This window comes from Equus caballus, chromosome 25, assembly GCF_041296265.1.
Source record: "Equus caballus isolate H_3958 breed thoroughbred chromosome 25, TB-T2T, whole genome shotgun sequence".
NCBI lineage: Eukaryota > Metazoa > Chordata > Mammalia > Perissodactyla > Equidae > Equus > Equus caballus.
Window position 1 is genome coordinate 39,766,649 of NC_091708.1, and position 22,827 is coordinate 39,789,475.

Sequence of the window (22,827 nt, forward strand, 5' to 3'; positions counted from 1 at the left end):
GCTGTGGAGTCAGGATGAAGCAAATGCAGGAGGTACTGGGAAACCTAGAATTGAACAGAATTTGTGGGTGGGGTCCTGGCCTGGGTCAGCCACTTAGGAGAACCCAAGGCTGTGACAAAGATGTCATTGGAAAAGAGAGAGAGGCTCAGTGTAGCTGAAGAGTGGGGGCCCAAATGCTGGGGAGAGGATCTGAACTCAGTAAGGGGCCTTGTACAGAGCAGGGGCTTGGTCCCTCAGAAGCGCCCCATCCATCCCCACAGAGCCCTGGGGATGCTTGGCAGCACCTGGGAGGTGCCCACTCCGGGTGGCGGTAGGGAGGGCCGGGTCCCACGCTCACATTGTCTTCTGTTCTCTCTCTTTCTTTCTCTGTGTCGGTGTCTCTCTCTCTTCCCCCATGCTGTGCCATCCTCCACCCCTGGACCCTGGCCCTGCTTGGCTTCCATTCCCCTCCTTCTCTCTGCCTGCCTGCCCGCCCGCTCACTCGTGGCTGCTCCTCCGCCTGTCCTCCCCTTCTCCCTGGGTGCAGGACGGGCCTCTTCACACCTGACCTCGCTTTTGAAGCCACAGTGAAAAAGCAGGTGCAGAAGCTCAAAGAGCCCAGTATCAAGTGTGTGGATATGGTAGTCAGTGAGCTCACGGCCACCATCAGAAAGTGTAGCGAAAAGGTATGACGGCCGCCTGGGCGGGGCTGGGCCTGGCCATCCTTTTCTCATGGCCATGGCCTCCCGTGGGCAGAACCGTCTGCTGAGCAGGCCTGGCAGCCTCTCGGCCACCCACGTGGACCCAGATGCCCACGCTGGCCAGGTGGTTCCTCAGCCTGAGGTTTCACGCCAGCTTACCACCCTGGGTCTCCTCACATTCACAGTCCCTTCGGGTCCCTGTCTCTGCCAGAAGACTTTGTTCCAACCCAAGTATCGTCACTGTCCCTTTCCACCAATAAAAATGACATGACGATGCTGAGGATAAAGAGATGGCTGCTGCTGATTGAGCACCTACTGAATGCCAAGCCCTGGGCTAAGTGCTTGTTATCTGACAGAGCCTTGTTGTCTGGCTTAATCCTCTCAACACCCCTAAGAAGTGGGTGGTAGTATCCTCATTTTACAGATGACAAAACCGAGTCTCAGAAAAGAAAAGCCAAGTGGGGTTCAGATTAGGGAGGCTGAGGGAGGAGCCCTGAGATCAGGCCTCCTGGAGCGAGGGAGCTATCCCGGTCCCTCCAAAGCCATTTGCCTAAAAGCATATTGGATTACTTGCTTTACAGTAATCCCTATGTGTTTGGCAGGGTCGGCCTCTTTTGAGTCGTCTGTGACCTTTTAGACACCTTTTTCCTATTTGTCCACTTTTGGGCATTGTGAAGATTTTTAGCCAGAGCTGCTGAAGCATTTCTTCCCAGGGGACTGCCTGAGAACCAATTGCCAGGGGGCACCTTTCCAGAGTTCAAATGCCCCCGCCCAGCAGGCTGAACCAGCATCTGGGGGGTGGGGGGGGGGAGAGCCCAGCCTCACTTGTACTGGAAAACACTCCCTGTGCTGGGGAGGTGGGATCGCGCCTGCCTTACCTTCATGTTTCAATTAAGTGTCCCAGTTTTCATGGCTCGTACATGATTAATCACTGCACCTCTTTCACAATCTTGTCTCCCTTTTGCTCACTTTTGTGCCAAATGGGGATAGATTAAGCAAATCAGCATCCACTCAGTGTCTGTCCAGGTGGAATGAAACCTGGGCTGGGCTCCCCATTGCATAGTACTTATCGTGACATCTTAGTCACGGTCCCACGGCATCATGAATACTAAGCAACGCACTCTTACTTTTGTTCAACTTTAAAAAATGCCAAATTCATGTTAAGCTGACTGAAATCCTTCTACAAAAGAAGACAAGCTATAACTAAATTTTTTTTACACTTTGTTTTTTAATTATAAAAGTTATACATTCTTAATTAAAGAAAATTTGAGAAATACCAGAGGAAAAAGAAGGCAACAACCCTCCCCTGCCAGAGAGCCACTGTTGAGATTTTTGAACATTTCCCGCAAGTACATTCCTTTTTTTAAGAACAAAATTATCAGTGTTGGTTTGTTTTGATCATACATGATTTTTATGAAAATATTCAAACAGCACAGAGAAAGCAAAAGTCCCTATAAGCCCACAACCCTAGAAAGAAGGACTTGCTCGCAGCACACCCTTCCTAACTCATTATAAACATACACTGGTTTTAACCGAAATCGGATCATTCTACACACACTGACCATGCACTCTCCTTCCTTACCAAGCAGTGTGCAGTAGAATCCTTGTATGTAGCTACATAAGGACCACGAGCTTGAACTGCTGAACCGTATTCCACTGTAGAAATGCAACATCATTTATATATTCAATATCCTATTGACAGACATTTAGGTTGTTTCAAATTTTTTTTCCTTTACAGACTGTGCTACAGCGAATATCCGTATAGATGTATTTGTAGTACTTATCCTGTTGTTTCTTTCGGGCAAATTTCTATATCTAGAACTGCCAGATCAATGGTGATGAGCATTGACAATTTTGGTACCTTCTGCAATGTTGCCTTCCAAAAAGTTTTCACCAATTTATATTCCTCCAAATCTTTTTTTTCGATGCATAGGTTTGTTAATTTTGTTAGGTACGCTGTGAATGTATTAGCATTAGAATGTATTAGGGTTTTCTCTTAATAATATCCATTTTTTTGAGTATTATTACATGGTCTGCATAAGCATTTTTAATGATTGCATAATATTCTGTTGATTAGATTTATCCCGGTTTACTTAACCACTTTCCTATTGGTGAACATTTAAGTTGTCTCTAGTTTTTCAATATTATAAATAACCTGGCAATGAACATCTTTGTGTATAAAGAACTTTATTTTTCTTTCTCTAGGATTATTTCCATAGGATAGATTCCTAGAACACTGATTCCTAGATATAAACATTGAAACACCGTGCAACACTTTGCTGAATTACATTCCAAAAGGAAAGCAGTAATTATTGTAAATGGTAAAATTTTGGAAACAACCAAGATGTCCACCAAGAGTGGACTGATCATATGAACTATTACACAGAAATGGAAGACTATAGCTGTTTAAAGGGCAAGGCATATTTATTTCCATTCATACGTCCCTCCACAATGTAGTGTGAACGAAAAAGCAGGTTTCAGGAAAGAATGTATAGTATTTGGGGGAAAAACTTATATATATGCATGATAAATTTCCAAAGGCATATCCACCAAATTGCTAATCATTATTTCAAGAGAGAGCAAGGAATATAGGAATCTTCCCATTTCTACTTCACAAATTTTAGTCATGTTCAAATTTACAGTGAGTCTGTATGATTTTCGTGAACAGAAAAAATGAGCAACAAAAACTTTAAAAAGGAAAAGGAAAGCTTTAAACTTATTTTTTAACAATTTTTGTCTTTTATTTAGTGGATGGTAATTATTTTTTTTAATACGGAAAAATTCACCCATCTCTGTCTTTTTTTTTTTTTCTCCCCAAGTGTTCTAAGCTTAGCAAGCCACTCCTGCCAGAAGTTCGATAAATAGTCAGCTCTAATTATTCCCAGCCCTGCTGGGATTAGAGTTTTCATTACTAGATGAATTCTAGAGTTTAATGTTGGGCATAGAATGTGCTGCTCAATGCTCTCAACAACCTTCAGAGGGGAGGTGTCATTACTACCCCATTTTACACATGGAGAAACTGAGGCTCAGAGAGGTCCAGTCACTTTTCTGAGGAGAGTCAGCAGGGGAGGAGCCGACTCTGAACTCAGAGCCATGAGGCTCCAGGGGCTGTGTCCCTGGCCACTAATCGGTGGGCTCCGGGCTGACCTGGACTAAACTCAGCCAAAGACCAAGAGAGAAAAGTTCCATTTTAAAAACTGGCTAAAAGTCTTGGAAATGCTCAGAGGCAGCCAGAATGGAAAAAGATGCTCAAAGAGAACAGACCTTCTCAAAGGGGCTGAGGCTGCCCTGTCATGTGTGACACGTGGAAAACCTGACAAATGGAACATCCAGGCGGTTAGTGGGAGAACTGGTCATGCTCTTTGGCAAATTTCTCCCTCCTCCTCCCTCCTTGCCCACCTCTCCCCCACCAGTCCCTCTGGGAGGGAGCACTTGGGACCACCTCAGAGGAGGCCTTCTGGTGGTGGTGACTCAGTTCCAAATCTCTGTCCTAACTTGGAGACTTTGAGAAGGAGGCTCCTTGAGCCTCATGGGCCAGCGTTTTTGTTAAGCCCCTGGTCTCAGGCTGCCTCTCTCCCAGGTCCCCTGCACTTGGCCACATCAGTCCACACCCTTGGCACAGCCATGGATGGTCGAGGGGAGGGGGGAGATGTGGCATCTTTCATGTCTGCCTCTCCTGGGCTGGCATCCAGGGCACTGCTTTCTTCCCCATTCTCCTGCCTCTCCCGATGACCCCCTTTCCCACCTCCTTGGCCTCCATCTTGCCCTCAGATTCACTACCTGTGACTCAGGCATGCTAACCTCCAGCTCTCTTCCCACATAGGACATTCACCTGAGGGCCTGACCCAGGCATGGGAAGAGGGACAAGGAGTGGTTCTAGCTTTGCCCTACCTGGGCCCCACGTGGCCACAGAGTGGGGAGAGTGGGCCGGCAGGACTGGAGGTCTCTGTGGGTGGGCTCCCAACATCAGCAGCTCAGCAAGTCCTCCTCCCCAAGGAGTTGCTCGTTCATGAGCCAGAGGGCAGAGCAGCTGGTGTCCACTCACCCTGGCAAGGAGGGCAAAGACATTCATCCTTCATTCATTCTCTCATTTCTTCAACATGCCCTCTTTGAACACCAGTGTTGGGTGGGCCCTGCTACTGCCTTTAGGGCAATTACAATCCAGTCTAATGAAGGAAGGGGTGGGGCACAGGGAGCCCCCCAACCCAGCTCTCAGGGTGGTCAGGGCAGGCTTTCTGGAGGAGATGACATCCAACAGAGTCTTAAAGGAGAATGAGTCAACCTGGGCTTTGTCCAGAGCCAGCTGAGCTGAGGACAGAGTTCACAGGCAGAGGGGGAAGGGTTTGGAGCAACTTTCCCTTCAGCCTCAGTTGATAAAAACTGGGGGAAATGGGTGCTACTGAACTCCTACCCCAAAGGATTGGCGTAGAGACAGGTTGGCTGGCCAACTCGGAGCCAGGCAGACATGGCTGGGGATGATGGTGCCAGGCTGGGGCATGCAAAGGGAGGCAAAACCGGGTGGATTCTACCAAGAGGGCCCGTGGCTCAGCCCGGCCCCCGCAGGGTACTGCTCATGCTGCTGGCACCCCCACTCCGCATGCCCCCCTATGCCCTCGCATGCCCGTGCCTGTGGCTCCTGCATGTCGTTTGTGTGATTGCTAGTTTTCTCCTGCTCCGTCCCCTAGCTCTGACAAGGAGCATTGACTGTCCCCAGCCTGACTCAGGAGGCCAACTGGCACCTTGGGCCCTGCCCTCCCCAGATTCTTCCTGGATAGGAATCTCGAGGCTGTTCCCTGTCGGATTCCCCATCTGACTGTCCCTCCAAGCCTTTGACAAGGCAAAGGGGTAGCCCTGAGGGTCGGTGAAAGCCGTGGGAGCTAACGGTCTCCCAAACAAAGGCCACAATAGAATGTCGGTTTCCAAGATGGCTGCCACCAAGATGGCGGCCGAGGAGCAGGCGGATTCCAATGGCGTTTCCGCCCATGGGAACTGCCCGCCCCCTCGAAGTTGCCCAGGTAGGCCAGTGAAGAGGGCTTGGAACCAGGAAGACCCTTGAATTGCCATTTGGAACCCACACTTGGAGGAGAAGTGTGGCCCTGGCTTGGTGCCATCAGCTTCCTGGGACCCCGGGTCTCTCGTCCCCCTCTCGGGCATTCTGTGTGTGCCTCCCACCCCACGCCCCTAGATCCCTGGACTCTGGTGGGGTTTGGGTGCTCCCTGCCCGTGCCCCCTGTGTACGTGGCTCTCTCCCCTCCTGCCCCTCCCCAGCTCCAGCAATACCCGCGTCTGCGGGAGGAGATGGAGCGCATCGTGACCACCCACATCCGGGAGCGTGAGGGTCGCACCAAGGAGCAGGTGAGCCCACCACACGGCACCTTCTTCCCTGGCCTTCCATCCTGTCCCAGGGCTCTCTTCCTTCCTCCCTTGTCCCTCTGTCTCCACCTCCTTCATACCTTCCCTCCTCATAGTAAGTCTCTACTTTTCTCTCTCTTTTTTATTGTGGGAAAAAATATATAACATAAAATTTCCTATTTTAACCATTTTTAAGTGTACGGCTCAATGTCGTTAAGTATATTTACATTGTCGTACAACCATCACCACCATCCATCTCTAGAACTTTTCATCTTCCCAAAATGAAACTCTGTCCCCAGTAAACACTACCTCCCCATTTCTCCCTCCCCTCAGCCCCCAGAAACCACCGTTCTTCTTTCTGTTTCTATAAATTTGACAACCCTAGGTACCTGATATAAGTGGAAGCAGACAGCATTTGTCCTTTTGTGACTAGCTTATTTCACTTAGCATAGTATTCTCAAGGTTCATCCATGTTGTGGCATGTGTCAAAATTTTTTTCTTCTTTAGGGCTGAATAATATTCCATTGTATGTATATGCCACATTTTGTTCATCCATTTGGGTTGTTTCCGCCTTTTTGCTACTGTGAATAATGCTGCTGTGAACATGGATGTACAAATATCTCTTGGAGACCCTGCTTTCAATTCTTTTGGGTCTATACCCAGAAATGGATTTGCTAGATCATATGGTAATTCTGTGTTCAATTTTATGAGGACCCACCATACTGTTTTCCACAGCAACTGCACTATTTTGCATTCCCACTATCTGCTTCTCAGCTTTCTGGCAGTCTCTCCTGTGGTCGTCCCTCTTTGGGCCTATCTGTCCATCTATTTGCTGTTTCTCTGGGTCACCTCATACCTCTCATAGCCACGCTGCTTCCTTTTATGTAGTCAGTTATCAAATATTCATTCATTTGATCACAAACATATCACCGAATGGTGTCTCTGAGCTGGGAGGAGCAGAGAGGACAGGCCCCTGGCGTGGCCCTCATGAACCTCACGGTCTAGTCCTCTATCCTTGTCCATCTCTCTGTCATCCTTCCGTCTATGCCCACCTCTGGCTCCCATTTCCCAGCCTCTATGCTCACACATCTGTTTTCCACAATGGCACTGTCCCCAACTGCTCACATTTTTGTTGTTGATGTTGTGTTTTTAAATCCTTATGGGTCTCTTTTTTAATTACAAAAGTGATAAATACTCAACAAAATATTCAATCAGTATAGAAGTGATTAAATTACAAGTAAGTGTGACTCCATTCACTCTTCTCTGCCCCTAGTCTTTCCCACAAAATAACCATTATTAATAGTTTGGTGTGTCCCCTTCTGGGCATTTTTTCTAGGCACACACAGATTCCAGATTCCATCTTAATCTTAAAAAAACCACAGTCCTGCTGTGTGTCATGCCTTTTTTTCTCTAAAGATAATTGTAGCTAACATCTGTCAAGCACCTCTTACATGTCAGACGCATGACCCACCTCACCTCACTGTGTCTCCCTCACTCCTCTGAGGCAGAAACACTTCATTTGTGGAACCTGATGCTTAGTAAGCACAGGCCCCAGGCTCACGGGAAGCAGCAGGCCCTGGGTCTGAACTCAGCAGTGTTCATTATCACGACTCAATTATGAATCCCTTCACTCTTAATCATTTGCAAAGAGGATCTCCCCATGCAGGACCTAGAAATTGTCCTCATCCTTTTGAACAGCTGTAGAGTGCTTTATTGTTTGGAGGGTACCATAATCTATTTCACCTTCTGATGGCCATTAGCTTGTCCCCAATTTTTCTCTATTATAAACCACATCACACTGAGCACGCTGGTACGTGTGTCTTTGCTCACGTGCTGAGTTTATTGGTGAGATGTAGTTTTGGAAGTGAATATGTACATTTTAATGTTGTTAAATATTGCCAAATTGCCCTCCAAAAAGGTGATACTATTTTACACTTCCACCCATAGTATATGAGAGAATCCATCTTCCCACGGTTGTGCCCACACTGGTCATTATCAGTATTTATTATTAGATTGATAGGTTTAAAAAAGACCTCATTGTTTTAGCTTACGTTTCTTTATTAGTGAGGGTGAACATTTTTACATATCCTTATTGGCTGTATGCATTTCTTTTATGAATTACCCATTCACATTCTTTGACCATTTTGATTTGTTTTTCTTGTCTTTCATTTATTGATTTGTAGGAACTCTTTATTTATTATGGAGTGATTGATTGATTGATTGATTGATTATGGATTCTATTTGTGCTGCAAGTTTCTCCCAGTTTTCATGCATTTTAAAACTTTGTGGTATCTTTTCTACTTGCCTGCTGACCTGTGTATCCTTGAAGGTCATGCTCCTCATCGATATTGAACTGGCTTACATGAATACCAACCATGAGGACTTCATAGGCTTTGCCAAGTGAGTGCTCCCTGGGCTGAGAAGGTGACACCTTGTGTGACTGTGTGTGGTGGTGGGGGTGCCCTGGGTTAACCCTCTGGGTCTGGTGCCCATTGAGCAGTGGCAGTGGAGCTGGGCCTTTTGAGAGAAGTTCTGAGACTCTCCTCTCTCTCCATTAGTGCTCAGCAAAGGAGCAACCAGATGAACAAGAAGAAGGCTTCAGGGAACCAGGTGAGTGAGCCCAAGTGCCCCAGCCCGAGGGATGGAGGGTGCCGGATGGACGCCAAGCTCTGAGAGCCCCCTCCCCTGAGAGGAGGGGTCCCACAGGGGCCAGGGAGCCTGTCAACTGCCAGCCACAAGCCTCCCACTCTGCCTCAGTAACCCTCTCTCCTCTCTCCCGATGCTTCTCGTGGTTGCTATGGTTACCTCTTTGCAGGATGAGATTCTGGTGAGTACCAGGAGTGGGGCTCTTGGCTTGTGTAGTGAGGGGAGGAGGGGGCCCATTTGTAGTGGGGATGTGCAGTGGGCAAGAGGGCACCTTTGGCTTGAGCTGCTTGCCTACACTAGCACATGGGTGTCCACACATGCTGTCAAGCCAGAGGCAAGGACTAGCCATACACAGAGTCCCATCAACCTGTCCATCAGTGCGCATGAGCTGAGTATCTACATCAGGTACATCTACAGAGGTAGACCATGTGGCTGGGGGTGGGTGAAAATGCCTGGCAGGGGCCTGGCACTAAGTGGGTGCTCCTTAAATATATGTTGGAGGGAGGGAGGGAGGGAGGGAGGGAGGAATGAGAGACAGACATGTTTTTAAGCTGAGGCCATCGTACCAGAGAGTTGAGTAAAGAGATTAATGAAATGTCAAGGGTCAAGTGCTTCTTGCAAGTCAGGCCAGCAAGCAGGATGGCGAGGTCTGTTGCTTGGGTTCTCCATGAGGTTCTTGGGGAAGCCAGCGAGGATTAAGGAGGCTCCAGGAGGGCCTTGAGGGCCTTAGAAGCAGGCCTGGCCCAAGGGGGCTTTCCTGTCAGCCCCAGGCTCCTTGGTCTTCTGTGGATGCTCAGAGGAGAAGCCAGGGAAGTCATGGCTAAGGGAGGGAGCAGAAGCTTCTCGCTCATCCTCTTAGTCTGGCCCACCACCAGGGTCTGTGCAGTGGCCCTGCCCTTGAAATAGAACCCACAGACCCTCGTCTGTGGTGATAGCTCAGGACAGTCCTGGGGACAGCTGCTTTCTGCTGTGAAAGGAGACCTTTGCCTGTTACTCTGAGCTTCCCCTGGGAAGAAAGGGCTCGGGCAGTTTGAGCTCAGTGCCCTCCCCCAGCCCTTTCTCCCTACCACCCCACTCAGTCCAGGTCTGGGATCAGACTCTTAGAACCCTGCTATCATAGCATTCCATGTATTCATGCCACAAATATTTATCAATCACTTACTGTCTGCCAAGCACTCCACAAGGTTCTGGGACATACCAGTGAGAGGAAGTTCACAATTTAGCAAGTCAGGCTGACATCAACAGATAATCATGCACACCCACACACAAGGTAATTTGAAATCCCAGTCATTGTCTTAGAAGAAGAGTTAAGGGAGCGATAAAATATTATAATGGGGGTCCTGACTTAAACTGGGGGTCAGGGGGCCCTGCCTGAGAATATGACTTCGGAGCCCAGAGGGTGAGTAGGAATTTGCCAGGCAGACAGGAGGGGAAGTGCTTTCCAGGCAGAGGCAACAGCAGCCTGTGAAAAGTCCCTGAGGTCAGAAAGAAGTCTTAGAATAAATTATATCTTAAGCTGAACAGACACTCAGAGTTGTCTTGCCCAACTGGCCACCTAAACTCTGCACACCTTCAGTGATGGGGAGCTCATCCCCTACCAAGGCCACCAGTTACTTACTCAGACGGCTCTGTCAGAAGGCTCTATATCCTGAGCTGACCTCTGCCTTCCTCTGTCTTCCACTCTGTTCCCTTTGGTTCAAATCACGGCGGGTCTGGCCCCCACCCTCTCTGACCAGCCAGGCCTCCAAGAGCTGGGTGGGTTTTTGAGTGCCTCTTTCTGTCTCCCCATCCTCCACGGGGAAGCCTGGCCCCTGGCCACTGACCTCCTGACCCTCGCCCTCCAGGTCATCCGGAAGGGCTGGCTGACCATCAACAATATTGGCATCATGAAGGGGGGCTCCAAGGAGTATTGGTTTGTGCTGACCGCTGAGAATCTGTCCTGGTACAAGGATGATGAGGTAAGTAGAGGGCCACTGGTCATCAAGGGTTTGGTTAGCGGCCAGAGTTAGGTTCAGACCCTACCATGGCCTTGGAGTGGACTGGACCACCCAACAGGGGTTTAAAGAAATCCCATCAAAGACCCTCAGGTGGAGGTGGGATGTAGAGGCAGGCGGTCCTGGGTGCTCATCCAGGTTGGGCAGAGAAGGTGGCTTGGCAGGGCTGGGGAGGTTGGGGCTAAGCGCCCTGGAGAGAGTGGGCAGGGGTGCTGGGTGTCCCTCTCTGACCCCACCAGCCCTGCAGCCTTCCTGTTTTCCTGCTCCAGGGCGTGCCGCCTCCTCCGTGGCCCCCACAGGCTCATGACACACATGAGTCCAGCTGCCAGACACCCTGTTAACCCCTACACCCCAGTCCACCAGACCCTGGAGGTCCAAGGGAGTTGCCCAGGGTGCCTCCAGGCTTAGGGACAAGGAGCGATGGGGCCCTGCAGAGGCACTACACCAAACCCCGCCCTGCCCAATGGGGCACACAGACCCCCGCCACCTCCCTCCCCTGCTGCTGGTCTCCTTTAAGAATGAGTCTATTTGGCTTCCACATCTGGATTCCAGAGGTGACCAGAGAGAATGGGGAGGGCTGGGGGGGGGGGGCTTGTGGTAATGAACTCCAGCTGGCCATGAAGTGGGGGAAGGGACCCTCTTCTTCCTGGCGGGGCTGTTGGAGGAGAGGGCACTTTGAACAGGGGTGCGGGGCACGGGGTGGGCGCCTGCGATTTTGGTCTCCAAGCCCTCTCCTTGATCCCTGCCCCCTCCAAGTCGCCCAGGGCAGGCCCCCTCCTCCCCACCTTGGGCGGGGGCCCTCTGTCGTCACTGGCGGGGGCGCCAAGCCATCTGGACCTCATTACCCCAACCCTGGCCTCTCCCAGAGCACGGGGCCCCTGGAAGGGATGGAGTGTGAGGTGGCGTGGCGCGCGGGTGGGGGGGTCGCTTCCTGCTCTATCTCCCAGGCAGGCGCCCTAGACAGCCCCTGTGGGCTGGGGGTGCCGACTGCTGCCCCACAACTCCTGCTGCTCCTGTGTTGGGGCTCTTACACAGGGTCAGGGGACAGCGTGACCTGGGGCTGAGGGCGCTACACTGGCTACAGTGGGGGGGAGGGGGGAGTGTATCTGAGAGGGGCCCCCTGTCCTCGTACCTGCGTGGGGGGTCTTTTTTGAGCTTTGTGTGTACATTCGAGTTTAGTGGTGTGTGGAAGTGAGTGCTGCGTGTCTGTGGGGGTGGGGTGGGGTGGACAGTGAGTGCTGGGAGGTTGGGGGGGAGACTTGTGGCTGCTGTGGGCGGGTGCTCTGTAAGAGACTGTTTCGGCTGTAGGCATCTAGGTGTGTGTGGTATATGGGGGTCTGCCTGTGCCTTTGGGGGCAGACCGTGTGTACCTGTGGTGTGACTCAGGCATATGTGCCCATGCTCGGTGTGTAAGTGTAGGTGTATGTGTGTGGCCAGTGGGCTTGGGGAGGGAGGGTATGCCTGTGGAATATTGGAGAATATGTATGCATTTGGGATGTAAGGATGGGAGAGGGCCGGTGTTCCATTGTGAGGGTGTGTGCATGTGTGTGCACATGTGCTTGCACTTGCAATGTGCGTGTGTGCTTGGGGCATGGATGTGTGATTTAAAGTTTGGGTGTGAGAGTGTATGTGCCTGATTTGGGGAGTGGGTATCAAGGTGAGGTTGTGTGTGTGTGTTGGGTGCCAGTGGATTTTTTCACTAGAACAGCTGGGGCCATGGAAGTGGGCAGGCTGTGGGGAGGCTAATGTGTCCCCCTTCTCCACCCGGCTGCCAGCCCTCTGGTCTTTGGGACCTGGGTGGCCCTCTGGGCAGACAGGCGGCCACCCACATCCCCAGCCCTCATTGACCCCCCCCATCTTCTCAGTCTCCCTCCACCACCCATCAGCGCCCCCCACCCCGTCCCACAACAGGGTGGCACCCCCATCTTTCTGCGCCTCCTCCCAGCCCACCCTGTGCCCCCCAAGCTCCCTGCCCCTGCTCCAGGCTCCGGTTCTGGGATGGCGGGCGGGGGTCGGTCCAGCTCTCCAGCGGCGGCGCCGAGGGTCTAACCCAGCCCAGCCTAACCAATGTGCAGACTACTGTACAATTTGGGAGTCCTGAACAGATAGTCTAAACACTGGGTAGACGGAGTGGAGGTGTCCTCTGGTCCATCCAGGCAGCAGTGTCTGTCCATCGGGTGGGAGCTTCAGCCCCATCTCCTGGAGATCCAAGGCCCCCTGCCCCAGCCCATGTCCCCTCAGCCCCAGCCCAACCAGCCGTGGTCCCCTCTCTGCTCCCGACTCCCCTTCTGCCTCTTTTGACGTGGCAGGGGTGAGCGGGAGCTGTGGCTGGGAAGGAGGGGCCTGAGGAGGGGGCCGGCCAGCAGGAAGGGAGGGGTGGGGAGGAGGCCGCTCCTACCTAGTGTCCAACCCCAGAGCGCAGGGCGGGTGGTGGCGGGGCCTCCCTCGAATGCTTCCAGATGTTCCCTGGCCGCGTGTGCAACTTCCTCCTCTCCTCCCCCAGCCACCCTCTGGGGCTCTCGGCCACCCGCCTGGCATAAAGAGGGCTTTATGTGGCTGGATGGGCCAGGCGAGTGTGGGGGGCAGAGGGAGGTGGGCAGGATGACGCCAAGACGGAGGAGCAGGGTCCGCCTAAACCCAGCCCCCCATCTGAGATCCTAGGCAAAGCTCATGTCCAAGCCCTGAGTCCCCAAGACTCACACAGACAGCTCCCCCTCTGCCCCCCGCCTGGGTCCCGTGGTGTTGGGGGGGCGAGTGGGGTACAGGCAGCAGAAACCCTCCCCTCCTGCCAGAGCCCCATCCTCTGCAGATCCCTGAGGCCCTCCCCTTGGACACAGCAGCCTACAGACACATTGGCCCACACCAGGCATACACACGTTTGCATGTGGGCCTGGCACCCACATGCTCATCCACAGATACACAAATCTCCTCCCAGATGACTACAGATAAATCAAACATATTCAGCCTATTACACAAACTGTATGCATGTAAGCATGTACCCATAGTACGTGTCCCACTGGAACATTCATGCAAACACATAGACATTTACAATTGCCACACACATCTACAAAAGTGTACACACACCCGCATTGACATACAAATGTGCTCACATGGACACACGGCCATGCTGAGTACCTCCTCAGGCACACATGTGCATACACACATACATGTACAACACAGACACATGGGCGCACACACAAGGCTGATAGGATATGGGCTCAGGCTTGCATGTGTTTGTACAAACACACAACCACACGCATGTTGCACACACAGACTCACCATCTCCAGGCTTGTGCTGCGCGCCTGATTGCTAACACATGGGCGGCTGGGGGGAATGGGCTGAGCCAGCCCTTTGAAGCCTCCGGTGCTGGTGGCCCCCCTTCCCTGTCTCTACAGTCAGGAAATGAAGTCAGAGGCTTATCCAAGGCAGGCCCTGGCGGCCAGGCCCCGGCGAGAGAGGCTCCAGTGCGGGCTGGCCTGGCTGGTGTCCAGGGCTTGCTTGGGATGGGTCGTGGGAGCCACCCTCAGCCTTGCCACCCTCGGCTCTTGGGCTCTGGCATGTATGCAGAGGTGGTGGGAATGGCTTAAACGCCAATGGGAGCAATGGGTGCCCGGCAGCCCCAGGGCTCCATGGCCAGGCTTTCATGAGACAGCACCTGTGTGGTACAAGGGGGCTGGTGCCCAGAGCCCAGGGCCACTCTGGGGATCCACAGCTCCAGGCGCCCCCCCAGCATGGAAGACTCTTAGGGAGTAAGGCGTGGTAGAGGAGAATGCCGATCGCTCCCATCTCTACCCACAGGAGAAAGAGAAGAAATACATGCTGTCTGTGGACAACCTGAAGCTGCGGGACGTGGAGAAGGGCTTCATGTCGAGCAAGCATATTTTTGCCCTCTTTAACACGGAACAGAGGTGCCTGCCTGCCCCCGACCAGGGCTGTGGGGCCCCAGACCCTGCAAGCCCCAAACCACCCCCACGGAGTTTCTCCTCTGTGCTAGACTTCATGTCAAGGTCCCCTCCCCTCCCTCCCTCCCTCCTTCTCTCTCTTCCTTCCTCTCTCCTCGCCTCCTGTCCTTCCACAGGCACTTGGTTAGTGCCTGCTGTGCGTAAGACACTCTGCCAGGCACTGGGGACAAAGAAGAGCCCCAGTCATGCCTGGGCCCCTTCTCATGTTGCTCAGTGTCCAGTGGGGCCAGTGCAGAATCAGGCCTCTCACCTGCCAACCCAGGGCTGAGTCTAGCAGGCTTTCTCCTACTCAGGGATGAGCGTTCATCAGGGGAATCCCTGGAGAGCCAGGGAGGGAGCCAAGGGGGGCTGAGAGCCAAGCCAGGGGATGTACTGTCATGGATGCCCCTTTTATGAGGGCGCAGTCCCTTTCCAATAGAGCATTTGACTGCTCATTTCACTGAACAGTCACAATGACCCTAGGAGGCAGGAATTATGATTATTAACCCATCTTCCAGATGAGGAAACTGAGGCTTGGAGAGAAGAAGGGACTTGCCCAGGGTCACCTAGCTGGAAAATGAGAAAGCCAGGACTGGACCGCAGGCATGATGACCCCAGTACATGCATGCCGTTAACCACCAAGGAAGATAGGCTTTGCCCCGTCTCCCCTCACCACCTGCCCCATCTTGCAGGAATGTCTACAAGGATTATCGGCAGCTGGAACTGGCCTGTGAGACACAGGAGGAGGTGGATAGCTGGAAGGCCTCCTTCCTAAGGGCTGGCGTGTACCCCGAGCGTGTTGGGGTGAGTGGTGGGGCAGGGAGGAGAGGGCAAGCTGCTTGTAATGGGGGACTTGGGGTACATCATCCTCAGTGATGCTGAGGCATGCCAGGCTTCCCAGCCCTTATTGGGCTCAGAAATAGCAGGGAACCTTTGCTGCCTGCCCTCGGGGGGGATCAGAGTTAAGTGGAGGTTTAGTGGGAGTTTGATGTGTCCCCTTCTCTGCCACAATTAGCATTTCCTGCATCCCCTTCATACGATGGCAGTTTCTTGTGATTCCTGTCTCTTTTCTCCCCTCTTTCACTGTGGCAACATCTAGAGTTGCCTTACAGTTGGGGTACAGTGCTCTGGGCTCACTCAGTCCCTCCCCTTTTCCTCTCTGTGTGTGTCTGCTTCGCTGTGCTCACTGGTGGCGGCGTGGTGGCAATGCTGGTGTGGTGACCCCTATGGCTTTGGTGTGGGCCTCCCAGGACAAGGAGAAAGTGAGTACTCCCCTCCCTTGCCTTCTGCCAGGCGTCTCCAGCCTGGCATCAGCTCTGGCCACGTCTTTGGAATCAGGAAGGGACCTAGGAGATTTCCTTTCCTAATTCATGCACTAGTAAACTGAGACAAATTCTAGGCACTAGTGTCAGAGCTGAGATAAGGCTGAAGGAGGCACTGAGATGGGCAGAGCCCAAAGACCCAGAGCATATGGGGGAGCTGGGTATCTCTGTGTTCAGGCCAGTTGCTTCCCTCTGTGCCTCAGTATGCCAGGCACTCCTGGAGGGGCTGAGACCCTGGGGATGCCTGGAATCTGGCTTCAAGGGCCCAGCCACCCTGATGTCCTCTGTTCTTGATGGCAGGCCAGCGAGACCGAGGAGAATGGCTCAGACAACTTCATGCACTCCATGGACCCACAGCTGGAGCGGCAGGTGGAGACCATCCGGAACCTGGTGGACTCATACATGGCCATTGTCAACAAGACTGTGCGAGATCTCATGCCTAAGACTATCATGCACCTCATGATCAACAACGTGGGTGCACCACCACTTGGGGGGGGCGGGTGATCTTGTGGGACCAGGGAGGCGGGTAGCCAGGTTGCCCTGGGGGAGGTGCAGGCCAGCCCTGTGAGACCAGTTCTAAGGAGGGAGGCATGGGTCTGCACCAGAACTGTCCAATAGGAATATAATGTGAGCTGCATATATTATTTTGAAGATTCATACACCTAAGTTGTTCCAAATATGCTTACATGTTTTACAGAAGGGGCTAAGGATCTGCATCTTTTGAGAACTCCTAGACCACATTTTGAAATACACACCTCACAGAACGGCTACCACCTGAGGCTTAGTGAAAAAGCATGGCCCCCAGAGAATTAGAACTGTGTTTGAATTTTGGCTCTGCCACAAATTCCCTGTGTGACTTTGAGCAAAGGAACTGCCCTCTCTGAACATGTTTCCTTATATGTAAAATATGGATAATAATAGAGTTGAGGATTAGATGAATATAAAGTGCATAGCAACACAGTGCATGGCAGGGAGTAGGAACCTAACATATATTTGAATAACAAAGAAACGAGACACAGGCCTGTGGCAGGAAAAACCTCAGCATCTCTCCATGAATGTCTCAGAGCCTGGCCAGGTACCATGTGGGGATTTTAAAGAGAACATTAACTCACCCTCTATACACAGAGACTCACATTTCACCCCATCCAGGCACACATTTACACGTATTGCTCAAGGGTTCAGAAAATTTTAAACTGTCGTCTTCCTTATTTTGGTCCAATGGAGCATGCATGTCCTTGGAAAGAGTAACTACCCCATTTTACAGATGGGGAAACTGAGGCTGAAAAAAGCTGAGTCAGCAGGTGTCATCTCAGATCTATGACCTTGGACAGCTCCCTTTTCTTCTCTGGACCATCTGAGAAAAGGGCAAGGGGGAAAGCGGGGGTGAGGGGAGGGGGGGCGGAATCTCTGAGTTTAAGTGGTGGCAGAGTCCTGTCCCAGAGCTCCCAGTCCATCACACAGTCCTAACAGGGTCCCGCGGGGCAGGCAGAGCGTTTCAGGAGTCAGGTCCCAGAGCCCCCTCTCTTCGCCCGCCTGCAGACCAAGGAATTCATCTTCTCGGAGCTGTTGGCCAACCTGTACTCGTGCGGGGACCAGAACACACTGATGGAGGAGTCGGCCGAGCAGGCGCAGCGGCGCGACGAGATGCTGCGCATGTACCACGCACTGAAGGAGGCGCTCAGCATCATCGGCGACATCAACACGACCACTGTCAGCACGCCAATGCCCCCGCCTGTGGACGACTCCTGGCTGCAGGTGCAGAGCGTACCGGCCGGACGCAGGTACCAGGGCCGGCCCCCAAGGCCCCAAAGCCCCCCAGCCCGGGGCCCGCGGGAGGAGGGCCGGGACCGGGCAGTGGCGCGCCCGCGTCACCGGGGCGGCTCCCACCTGGAGCAAGGGGCGGAGCTTAGAGAGGGGCGGGGCTTGCCGCGGGGAGGGGCTTGCCGTGGAGCGCTGGCTGCGAGGCTGGGTGGAGCTGGAAAGTTGGAGCCACTGGACGCGGGCCTTAAGCCCCGGCGGACTAGGGTGGGGCGGGGCTTGCGAGCATGGGCGTGGCCGGCACTCGGCTGGGGGCGGTGCCTCAAGCTGGGGCGGTGCCGCTCATCTCTTTCTTCCTTGTCCTCTGCTCCCTGTCGCCCGCAGGTCACCCACGTCCAGCCCCACACCGCAGCGCCGAGCCCCTGCCGTGCCCCCAGCCCGGCCCGGATCGCGGGGCCCTGCTCCTGGGCCTCCGCCTGCTGGGTCCGCCCTGGGGGGAGCGCCCCCCGTGCCCTCCAGGCCGGGGGCTTCCCCTGACCCCTTCGGTCCTCCCCCCCAGGTGCCCTCGCGCCCCAACCGCGCCCCGCCCGGGGTCCCCAGGTGAGTAGGGGCTGAATGTGGCGGGAGAGACCGCCGGGCGGGCGTGGCCGGGAGGGAGGTGGGGCCAGATTCTGGAACATCGGCCCTGGCCGCCAGAGCCGGCCCTCTCCATCCAAGGCACTCGGACTGTGGGTGCCAGAGCCACAGGAGGTGGGGCTGAGGGCTGGCGGAGCCTGTCCCCCGGGGAGCGCTGAGTCCCGGAGGTGGTCGTTTCTGGGGAGGGGGCTGTGGGGCTCATCCCACCTGCCCCCTTCCTTACAGCACTTGCATGGCGCTTCCCACCTTTTCACTCCTTCCTCTCTCCCACACACTGCATTCCTCCTCCTTTTCCCTTCTTGCTCTCCTCCATTCTCCATTCCATCCTCTACTTCCCTCTCCCAGCCCCTAGTGAGCCTACCTCAGGTCTGAGGATCTGAACCCAGATCCTCTCCGGATGTGTAGATTTTGTTCTACACTTCTCAGTCCTGATTCTTTTGAGCTGTCCCAGGGGGGTGTCCAACCTCTGGCCTGCAGGAACAGAGGCCAGGCTGTGACTGTGTGACCAGCAAGGTGTGTGATGTGTGTGTGGGCGTGCACACGGGTGTGAGTGCAGGAATGGCACCCAGGCATGGACTAGGACATAGGGCAGCTGGGAAGGGTGTCTGGGTGCCATGGGGCAATCTGATGGCTTTCTTCCTTCCCTTTGCCTCTGGCCCTCCCTGGGGTGGACTGATGTGGTGGGTGTGGGGGCAGGAGTGGGTAAAGCCTGCCTCATTCCGAGATTTCCAGAGAAAAGGATTCTACTTTATCCTTTGGCTTTGCCTTCTTGATCCATGACCTTCTTTCAAGGAAACTGACTCTGATATCTGACTCAGTCTGACCTCTTTCCACTGGCCATGTTCTCTGAGGAAGAACATATCAGACCAATAGTATCCATTTATGTTTCCAGATGGCTGGAGGGTAGGGCTGTGGTTTTAGCCTCCATGAACCCAAAATGAAGCAGAGATGGGGCTTGCCCTGTGGTGATTTGATGACCAAAGCAGAGGCAAAGCAGGCAGTGTGGTGCTGGTCAAGAGCACTGAACTGGAGTCCAGAGGTTGTGGTTCACCCTGGGCCTTTAGGCAAGTCACTTTCCCTTCCAGGGCCTCAGTTTCCCTTCTACCAAATAATATTGAACATTCTTCCTTTCTCCCAGGGTTGGTGTGGGGATCAAGAGAGACACTAGTTATAGGAGCATTTTGCTAACTTCTAACGTAAGTCCAGATTCTTGAGGGTATTTGACATGCCCAGGTCTGTACTGAGGTGTGACGTATGGGAGCTGTGAGACTTGGTACCTGCTCTGACTCCAGTCTTGCTAACACACGGGAAACATTTGGCAAGTCATGGCCCTGCCTCGGGGAAGACAGCAGACCTGGGAGTTTCAAGGTAGCTTGACTGCAGAGGTCCGAGGGCTGTCTGAGATACAGCTCAGGTGGTGGGGAGTCAGGGGGCCTTTGGGGGGAGTGGCAGTGTGGGCAAAGGTTTAACATGGGATGCATTGAGGAGAGCCGCTGGCCAGAGCAGTGTGCAGATGGAATGAGGCAGAATAAGAAGTGGTTGCCCTGGGTACCGTGGTACAGTGGGGCAGGTTGGAGAACCTTCAAAGTCCACAGAAGAGTTTGACTTGATGGGACGCAGTGGTGTGGGCAGGAGGAGTCATGGAATGCTCTTGGGCAGAGAAGTGACAGCTGGACCCTAAGAAAGAAGATTTGTCCTTTATGGAGCATTGCAGGTGGCCCTCTGAGCACGCCAGGCACGAGTATACAGGGAGCTGGTGCAATGCCTCCTGTGTGCGGGCGAGCTTCTGTGTTGTGACTCAGCCCACGCGTGTGCTTCAGTGTGCCGAGTGGCTGCATGCCCCAGATCCATGCTGCACGTGCTGGCCAGTGAGGGTGCTGGGCAGTGGCGGGTGGGGGAGGTGTATGCGTGTTGTTCGTGGGCATGTGTGTCAGTGTGTGCATGCGGGGCCGTGGGGCCTCACAGCATGTGTGTGCACGCCCGGGCGTGTGCGTGTGCGTGTCCCCCACCCCCAGGCCTGCCCCGTGCGTGCGTGTGAACTGCCATGTTGATTTCGTGCTGTCTTTCAGAATCACTATCAGTGACCCCTGAGGAGCGTCAGCCATGGTAGGTACATGCCTCTCGGCCTGCTGCATGAACGGTGTGTCTGCCCCTGCTGCACCAGCTCCATAATGGGGGGGCGCACCTGGGACCTCAGAGCCAGGCCCCCCCTCTTCTGCAGCTCCAGACTTATTCTTTCCTCTTTCTGTCTTTGCTGCCTCTAAGAGCTGGCTCTTACCTCCCTTCGCAGAGAGCCTCGGGACTCAGTGCCCCTGACCAAGACCCCCATGGCTGAGCCTGGGGAGCTCTTGGGACAGGCTTCGCACCCAAACTGGCAGACATGGGTGCCCTCTGGAGCCGTCAGAGAGGGCAGAGAGCTCATGGTTTATGGTGTAGGGGCGGAGAGTGTGGAGGAGATTGTGTGTGGGGCTGGACTCAGGCAGGCAGAGGCCTGGGAGGTTCACCCTGGGGCTGCCACACTCATTCCCCAATCTGAGCTGTGCTGCTGGGGCAGCGCAGCCAGCTCTCAGCCTGAGAGCTCTGGGAATTGAATCCACGATAGGGCCGAGGAGGTCAGAGTCCCACCTCCTCTATGGTGCCAACGACTGAGCAGTGATCTGGGGTGAAGGCTCTGCTGGTTCGATGATTTCTGAAAGCCTGAGGGTCCTACCCACACCGTCGGCCCAGAGCACACCTCACAGGCGAGGCAGAGTCACACAGCCCTTCCCCTACCTCCTGGGTGTTGTCACTCCTGCTAGTGCACAACTGAAGGCAGCGTCTTCGGCCCCAGGTGAAGCACCATAGCCAGCCCGTGGGCTCATGGATCTGGGCCTGTAGCTCCTAGGGGTGACCTACACTTTTCAGCCAGGAGGATGACAGTGTCTGCTGACCTGGGCAGGTCTACTTCTCTGAGTTCTGCCCCAGCTGGGCCACAAAACTCGCCCAGCGAACCCACCTGCCACTGACTCTTGCTCTTCTGCTTTTCCCCAGCAGGAAGGGCCCAGCCTCACCTACGCGACCTGCGGTCCCCCGACCAGCTGAGGCTCCCCTCTTAGACTTATAAGCCTGTGGCCAAGGGCATCCAGCTGCCTGCCTTCCCTGCCTCCCCAGGGTCCCATCAGAGGACACCTGGGCTTTCTGCCCACCCAGAGGGGCCTCCAGTGCTCCCTCCAGCCATCCTCTTAGCTTTGCCCTCCTGGTTCAAACAGTGTTCTTTCTCATGTCTTTCTCCATCAGGCCTGGTGGCTGTTGCACAGGGCTCACAGCCCCATACTCCCTGGGGCTGGGGGCGGCCCTGGGCCAGTGGGTTGAAAGACAGGGAGCCAGAGAAGAGGGAAGCCAGAAGGGGCCGAGCACGTGTCTGGAGCTGTGGGTGCACTGCCTGGTGGTGTGTGAGAGACCAGAGTGCGTGGCAAGGGAGGGCCGCCCAGCCTCCATCTTCCACCCCGTGAAGTCTGTCCCCTTGCCCCTCTCCAGCTCCTCCCTTCCACCTTCCCTTTCTTGCTACCTCCTCTATTCCAGAAACCTCACCCAAACCCTCACCGCGTCTTTGTCCCCTGCCCCACCCCTACCCCCACCTCGACCACCGGGCTTGGCTGCTGTTGCCTTACCACCTCTCCCCCTCCTTCTCTCTCCATTCTCTCTCTCTGCTTTCTCTCCAACTGCCAGCCGATCGGGTCAGGCAAGTCCATCCCGTCCTGAGAGCCCCAGGCCCCCCTTCGACCTCTAACCAGATCCCTCCTATTCCTCGGAGACCTCCCTTTCCAAGCCTACCTGGACGGCTGTTCTGTGACTTGACATTGGCTCCCCAGCCCCAAAGCCTCCCCCTTCATATGTGACTTAGTCTGTCGTAGTGGTGAGCTGACATCCAGGCGTGACTTTGGTGAAACTTGTGCCCCCTGTGGTGTTGCTCCTGCCCCGTTCTATAAATATCTATAAATACTCAGATATATATACACACATATATGGCCGCCACAGCCTTGCCTCTAGTGTCGGGAATCAGTCACCATGCTGTCCTTGAGGAGTCTTGTGGCCCACCTACAAGGGAACACTGTCACCCTGACATCCCACTCCAGAGCGTGCCACCTCCGATGAGCCTCCCTGTCATGCCCAGCCTGTGGACAGACAGCCCCCCTCTGCCACCTTCCTGTCCCTCCCCGCTGAGCATGGGGGTGCTGTACTGGCAGCTGTGTGGTTCTCTGACCACCAGCAGTCTCGCTGTCTCTTGGCTGAGAATAAAACCTATTTCTGGACGATGGGGAACAGTGTGTCCTCTGCTGGCTTGTGTTCTCCGTGGAGCTCAGGGGGAAGTGAAGGTTACCTGACGTGCCGGGGTGGAGAAGGGCCCAGCCACTGCTAGGGTGCTGTAAGGAGTGGTGAACAAAGGCCCCATCCTTCCCAAGGCGCCCTGGAAAAGCACCTGGAGGTTAGCCTGTCCTCATCTTGTGAAGCCTGTTC

General features: G+C 54.1%; 1 protein-coding gene and 1 non-coding gene across 34 annotated transcripts in view; one reads left to right on the forward strand and one right to left on the reverse strand.

The window, feature by feature from the left end:
• DNM1 (dynamin 1) overlaps nt 1-22,632 on the forward strand; it is a 41,990-nt gene extending 19,358 nt beyond the window's left edge. The window contains exons 10-23 of one of the 33 annotated variants that reach the window (XM_023629010.2): nt 527-665; nt 5,949-6,035; nt 8,362-8,432; nt 8,591-8,642; nt 8,848-8,859; nt 10,523-10,636; nt 14,472-14,581; nt 15,307-15,418; nt 15,865-15,876; nt 16,237-16,407; nt 17,476-17,717; nt 18,079-18,294; nt 20,400-20,436; nt 21,361-22,632. In XM_023629010.2, the coding sequence (XP_023484778.1) occupies nt 527-665; nt 5,949-6,035; nt 8,362-8,432; nt 8,591-8,642; nt 8,848-8,859; nt 10,523-10,636; nt 14,472-14,581; nt 15,307-15,418; nt 15,865-15,876; nt 16,237-16,407; nt 17,476-17,717; nt 18,079-18,294; nt 20,400-20,421 (1,360 nt within the window). In that variant the 3' untranslated portion in view covers nt 20,422-20,436; nt 21,361-22,632. Of the gene's footprint in view, nt 1-526; nt 666-5,948; nt 6,036-8,361; nt 8,433-8,590; nt 8,643-8,847; nt 8,860-10,522; nt 10,637-14,471; nt 14,582-15,306; nt 15,419-15,864; nt 15,877-16,236; nt 16,408-17,475; nt 17,718-18,078; nt 18,295-19,833; nt 19,836-20,399; nt 20,441-21,360 lie in introns of all 33 variants that reach the window. The other 32 variants (XR_011432593.1, XR_002803915.2, XR_002803918.2 and 29 more) reach the window with 32 other exon arrangements.
• MIR199B (microRNA mir-199b) lies at nt 12,731-12,799 on the reverse strand. Its single transcript, NR_033050.1, has one exon. It is a non-coding gene; the product is annotated as a microRNA mir-199b (primary transcript).
• Nucleotides 22,633-22,827: the final 195 nt, after the last annotated feature.